General features: G+C 54.7%; 1 protein-coding gene across 1 annotated transcript; it reads right to left on the bottom strand.

The window, feature by feature from the left end:
* Nucleotides 1-314: 314 nt before the first annotated feature.
* RABAC1 (Rab acceptor 1) lies at nucleotides 315-2,981 on the bottom strand. Its single transcript, XM_058529462.1, has 5 exons — nucleotides 2,836-2,981; nucleotides 2,326-2,538; nucleotides 1,928-2,025; nucleotides 642-743; nucleotides 315-567 (listed from the first exon to the last, which is right to left on the bottom strand). The coding sequence occupies exons 1-5, from the start codon at nucleotides 2,889-2,891 to the stop codon at nucleotides 479-481; spliced, it is 558 nt and encodes a 185-aa protein (XP_058385445.1). The 5' UTR covers nucleotides 2,892-2,981; the 3' UTR covers nucleotides 315-478.
* Between the last annotated feature and the right edge of the window lie 3,423 nt (nucleotides 2,982-6,404).

Below are 6,404 nucleotides of genomic sequence, written 5' to 3'. Positions count from 1 at the left end.
ACTTCCCAACGTGCCTCTTCTCTTGGCAGATTTTGCTTCCTAACCTTTCAGGCTAATAAATGACAGCTGTGAGCACAACTGTATACTGAGCCGAGTCCTCTCAGCAAATCATCGAACACGGGGGTGGTCTCAGGGACCCCCCAACACACCTTTTCTTCTCCGGGGTACTTATCACCATCGGCCATCCTATGATATTTTAGTTATTTATCTTGCTTACTGTCTCCCCCCTCCTCCACCCAGGCCCCCTCTCTTTTAGTCTCTGCAGTATCCCCAGCATCACTCCGCACACACCCACAGAGGACCCTGGGAGAATATTTGCTGAATGACAACTGTAACGGTTTTATTTCCAAAGCCGGAGTCCCTCCCTGGGCTTGTGACGAGAAGGGGGCCTTTGGCCGGAGCAAAAGAGCCGCGCGGGACAGGGCTGGACAGGGATGGGGCGGCTGGCTTGGAAGGCTGGCAGATCCTCGAAGACACCTCACACAGGCTCCATCTGCAGCTCTTCCCCGTCTACGGCCTCCGTCAGGTGGAAGGCGGCATGGGAGCCAATGACCACGAGGGTGGCTCCTGCAGGAAAGTGGGCAGTTTAGGGACATGCTCTCTCACCTGGCTCCCACCGCCCACCCAGACCCTGTACTCACCCAGGACCCAGAAGACGGCAGAGCCCGCGCCAGCCAGCCAGAAGAAGGGGAAGGAGACGGCCCCTGCCAGAGCGTACTGATGGGCTGGGCTCACCTCTCGGCCTGAGGGGCAGACGGCATAGGGGCATGCTGTTCCGGCACTCGGGCCCTCTCCCAGTCACCCCTGATGCCCCCCAAACAGGCTGGTGTCACGAGCTCCAGGAGCTAATCCTGGATTAGAATTTGGATCTAATCCAAATTCCTTATGCCAAGGAAGTCCTGGCCCCACCCACGTCTCCAATGTCCCCACTGTCTGCCAGCATAGAGCACACCTCCCTGAGCCCCCTGCCCTCTGCCCTGCAACCCCACTTCTGCTAGGAAGCTCCCAGCCTCCCACTCCCCCAGATGAGAGCTCTCCTGCTCCAACCTGCACTCAGGTAGACCAGGAATCTCAAACTGGTGGCCCAAGGGCCAAGTCTGACCTGTGGATGTATTTTTTGAGTCTGCACAATGTTCCACAAGAATCTGATTTGTGGCTGACAGAGAAACTGAATGACTTCACATAACAATACAGATTTCTGGCTTCTCGTGGCAGACTGGAAGACAGGTCTGCACACCCCAGCAGCAGCAGTGGCTGAAGCCAAGTCACAGCTGTGCTTTCCAGGCGCTCCTTCCATGCCCTGTGCTTGTCCCACATGTCCCTCCACCCAGCCCACCTTTGTCATGTGCATGACTTGCAGGCCCCTGAAGAACTCGGTCTCAAGTCTCCCTGTTTGTCTGATCCTAGCTCTTCCCTGTCCTTACTCTAAACCTTGAGCTTCCCCTGCGTGGGGACTCAGGCCTTTCTTCCCAATGGTGCTTGGTGCTAGTCTGGGACCACAAGAGCCAAAAGCCTCAGCTTCCCTCTCTGCGAAGTCCCAAGATCTTTCTGGTCTCATCCCAGAAGCAGGACAGAGGCAGGGGACAGATCTAGGCCAGTGTAAGATCACCACCTGGTGTCCAACGTGGGTACCTGCAGCTGATGCCTTCCACAAGTGACGGAGGAGAGAGAGGGGAAGCTAGCTTTAAGGGACAGGAGATAGGTGCAGAGTGAGTTTTGGGGCATCTCATTCTGGGTCTGGGGAACAGCAATTTGGGGGGCTGAAACTGGGTGGGAGCACCTGGTGTGTCTGAGATTTTAAGGGATCGGGTTTGGGGGACCTAGTGTAGATCTAGGCTTGGGCAGACAGGTTTGGGGTTTAAGGCTTTCCTTCCAAGAGACCAGGATTTGAGGCGTCAGGGATCCATCTGGGCAAGGGAGCTCTCACCAAAAAGCACAAACTTGGACTGCAACGTGCGCAGATAGAGGATGTAACAGGCGCCAAAGAAGACGGCCAGAGCCACCAGCAGCATAGGGGACGTCACCCTGGAGAAGGGCAGGGAGGCATCGGTCAGGCAGCTGGGGCTGGGCCAGCCAGGGAACCCGATTGTCTACACCAGCGGATGACAGGCTATGTCCTTGAGGCCAGGCAAGTCTAGGTCATGTTAGGTCACAGTGCGTCCCAGCCAGGCTGATGGGGAAGTAGGGACCTGGCCCTTCGGTGAAAAGGTCTGGCGGAGCCGTCCGGGGGGCGGGGCCGAGCAGTGCGGCCAGAGCTCTCGGTGGGGCGGGCCTGGCGGGCGGGGGGCGAGGGCGAGGGCGAGGGCGGGGCGGAGAGGCACTCACACGCAGTATACGATGAGGCCCAGGAACACGAAGACGTAGTTGCTCTGGTAGTACTCCACGTTGCGCACGAGGCGCTGGCACAGCTCGCCCAGGTTGCGGGGCCGCGAGAAGCGCCGCTGGTCCACGAAGGAGCCCCAGGGCCGGATGGTCGCGCGGCGCCGCTCCAGCCACTCACGGCCTACGCCGGACGGGATCAGTTTCGGCAGCAGGGTCCTGGTGGGCGGAACCGGGTCAGCGGCGGACCGGGAGGGAGCCCGGACTCATGAGCAAGATGGGGGCTGCGGGGGGCGGGCTCTGGGGTCCTGCGGGCGAAGGGTCTAAGACTCCTAAACCCTAGGGCAAAAGGGGGCTGAGGGCCCAGACTTCAGAGTCCCCGAAGAGTAGACCAGGGGCCTGGACTCCTGTGTCTGGGGGCCGGGATTCCTGGGGCCCGAGGGAGGAGGGGGCGGGGGCCAGAACTCCCGAGTGTCGGTCAGGGGGGCTACAGGGGGCTACAGCCGGCTTGCTCACGCGGCGCTCAGCCCTTCCGCCTCGGCATCCTTCTGCTGGTCCCTCTCGGCCGCCATGTCTGCGTGGTGAGGGGTAGAACCGCTGTAACGAGCCCCGGGCCCTGCGGACCCTGCCGGCCCCGCCCGAGCCCGGCCTCACCCAGCTGAGCCGACGTGGCGCCGCTCGGGAGCCGCTTGGGGCGGTAGTTCTGCGTTGAGCATTGTGGGAATTGTAGTCCTGATGCTGTCCGGCAGGGTGGGCGCCATGATGGCTCACAAAACACCTTCGGAGATGCTGTCGCATAAAGCGCCGGTGAGCGCCTCTGGGCATTGTGGGAATTGTAGTTGCAGAAGCGGCGTATGTGGAGTAGGGGGACGGTGGATTGTCCAGAATCGAGGCATTATGGGAACTCTGAAGGCGGAAGTAGACGTTGTGTACTCTCTCCCGTGCAGGATACAATGGGAACCGTGTAGAGCTGTCGTTCTGACTCTAAAGTGCATAAAAACAGCTGGAAGGTTTGATAAAACAGATGTTCTGATTCAGCAGGTCTGGGGTGGGGCCCATTAATCTGCATTTGTAACAAGTTCCTAGGTGATACTGAAGCTGCTGACCTCTGGACCACATTTTGAGAAGGGAGACTGTAGAGAATTCGCGAGAATCTGTTCCTTCCTTTCTTCCTCAAGAGACAGAGGCTTGTGAGAGGGCCATGGTTGCTGGAGCGGGTATCTGAGGTGGGGAGCAAAGCTGCCCGCACAACCCTTGGGCTGCCAAGGATGAATGGGTTAGGACTAAAGACCTAGGGACTCCCCCGTTTGAATGGGAAGGAGGGAAGTTGGGAAACGGAAAGGATTGAGAATTTTTTGAAGAGAGTTGTTATAATTAAAAGAGCTGGGACTCTGGAGTCAGGTGAAAATCCAGGCTGATGATCTCATCACCTCCTTGAACCTCAGTATCTTCATCGGGACAGTGGGGATGGATCCTGATGGTACCACACTCATGAGGTTGATGATTCAGTTAAATGGTCCATGTAAAGTGTTTAAAAGAGTCTTGATGCTTTATAACTGCTCAATAAATGGTAGTCAATGTTATTGCCACTACATAATCATGAATGTTATGATTATTTCTAGAGTTCAGGCTTCTCAAATTTAACAGTAACATATTAGGAGCTGCTGGCCCCTTGGATGTCCCAAAGAGTGGCTGGCATCACAGGCCTAGGGCTTTCTTTTCCCCACTTCCCACAGCTGTAGTTCTCTCTCAGTCTTTGCCCCTGCCCCTGAGTTAGTTGTGGGAAAACAGCTGGAGTTCTTAAGGAGTGCACCAGAACAGGGCCCCAAGAATGTGGGTGGAAGTGTCGGGAAGCCTGGGCTCCCTTACGTGGACTGAGGTCCTAATTTTCCAAGGCTGAGTGGGGCTGAAGGAGAATATCCACATGGGATATCCAAATGACTCAACCCCAACTCTCCCAACATCCCTTTTGGGTTTGGGCTTTGAGGCCTGCTGGAGGTGGGGAAGACGGCCCTGCCAAAGGGGCTGGTGGAGCAATAGGCGGGGAGGCCCCCTGTGGGGGTCCCAAGCTGAAGCTGAATGAGCCACACTTTGAAGATCAGATTGGCGAGTTACTCTTTATTTCCCCTTTGTCAGAGTCAGCCTTTTAGTAGAATCTTGTTCACGTTTCCCTCTTGGGTCTCGCCTGGCATCATGAAATCAAAGGAGGGTGGTGAGTGCAGTTAGCTCAGAGCGTTAATGGGGGAGCAGCATTAACTGAGTTCAGAGTGATGGGGGCAGCAGAGGGAACCAGAAGAGGCCCCAAGAGGAAGACAAATCTTGGGGAGCAGAGAGTTGGAGGCAGAAGTCCATTTGCCTCCTCCATGGCCAACCTTGGAAATTGGGGGTTTGACTTTTGCTATGAGAGCCATTGGGTTTCCTTATAGGAACTCAATCAAAGCAGTTTCACTCCATAACCTACCAGGACTTGTTCCGAGCAGAGGACATAATGGGCAAAGGGCTGGAGGTGTCGAACAGCATGAGTTGTGGGCAGTGGGGTCCAGAGGTAAGGACATTGTGGGGAGGGTCCCTCTGAGAAGGACATGGGGGGAACTTTGACTCAGGGGATTTTGGGAGGTGGGGCCTTGGCACAGGGCATTGTGGGAGAGGAGCCCCTTGAAACAGGGATTATGGGAGAGGGGACCCTCAGGCAGAGATATTGTGAGAGATAGGAGGATCCCTGAGACGGGGGGATGGTGGCAGGGGACACCTGAGAAGACTGTGGGAGATGAGCTCTGGCCCTGTGGTCCCTCCAGCTTGAGGATCCCCAGAGAAGTGGAGCTGGAAGGGTGGGAAGACCTTAGCATAGACAATCAGAAACCTGGGTTATATTCCTGCTATGTGACCTCAAGGAAGTCTCTGCCGTTTCTGGGCCTCAGTTTGCCCACCTCTATGGTATTTCTTTCCCTGCACCTGATAAAGTAGTTTCTGTGGCCTCCCTAGGAGAGGTCCAGGCTCATGAAACCCCTACTAGGACCAGGCTCTGTCCTGGGCATCAAGAGCATATCTGGTGCACGTGGCTCCTGCCTTCTGACAGCCTTCCCCCCTCAGGTTTGGGTGCTCCTCCCTAATGCAATGGGCATATGCACACACTCATTCACACACAAGCTCTCAGCATCCCAGACATCTGTGCAGGGAGGTAGGCAGGCCAGGTCCAGCCCCAGGCCTTCCTCTGACTCACTTCTCTGGGCTGTGTTAGAAAGGCTGCCTCAAGGGAAGTGGTATAGCTGCCCAACCCGAATGGCTAAAATTCAAAAGACTGATAATACCAAGTGTTGGCGAGGATATGGAGCAAATGGAATTTTCATACACTGTAGGAATGCAGAATGACACAAGAGCTTTGGAAAGAGTCTGGCTGTTTCTATTAAAGCTAAACATAGTCCATCCCCTGACCAGCAATGCCACTTCTAGGCATGTACCCAACAGAGATGCATACACGTATCATCAGAAGACATTACTAGAATGTTCTTATTCCTAGCAGCACCAATTGTCATGGCCCCCAAAGTGGAAACAACCTAAATGTCCACCAACAGGAAAATGAATGAACAAATTGTGCTATAGTCACACAATGGAATACTACGCAGCAATGAAAAAGAATGGGTTACTGATATATGCAGTAACATGAATGACTATCACAGACGTGATGTTGAGGACAAGAAGCCAGACACATGAGACAAAATGCTGTAAGATTTCATTTATGTGAAGTCCAAGAACAGGCACAACTAAAGGATGGTGACAGAAATCATATCAGTGGTTCCCTCTGAGGGGGGTGGTGCTGACTGGAAAGGGACAGGAGGGAACTTTCTGGATGGATGGACATGTTCTTTACTTTGATCTGGGTGCTGATTACATGGATGTAATTTTTAAAGTCATTGAGCTGTGCCCTTAAGACTTGTGCACTTCACTGTATGAAAGTTTTTCTCAATAGAAAGAGAGAATAACACAGTGACTTAGAGCTTGGACAGCCTAGGTTCAAATCCCGGATTTGTCACCTTTCAGCTGTGTGACCTTGAGCAAGTCACTTTCCCTCTCTGTGCCTCCCATCT

The sequence above is a fragment of the Diceros bicornis genome, chromosome 34 (assembly GCF_020826845.1).
Source record: "Diceros bicornis minor isolate mBicDic1 chromosome 34, mDicBic1.mat.cur, whole genome shotgun sequence".
In the NCBI taxonomy this organism is placed as follows: domain Eukaryota; kingdom Metazoa; phylum Chordata; class Mammalia; order Perissodactyla; family Rhinocerotidae; genus Diceros; species Diceros bicornis.
The sequence above is the reverse complement of the archived record's forward strand: the minus strand, read 5'-3'. Positions and strand labels throughout refer to the sequence as shown.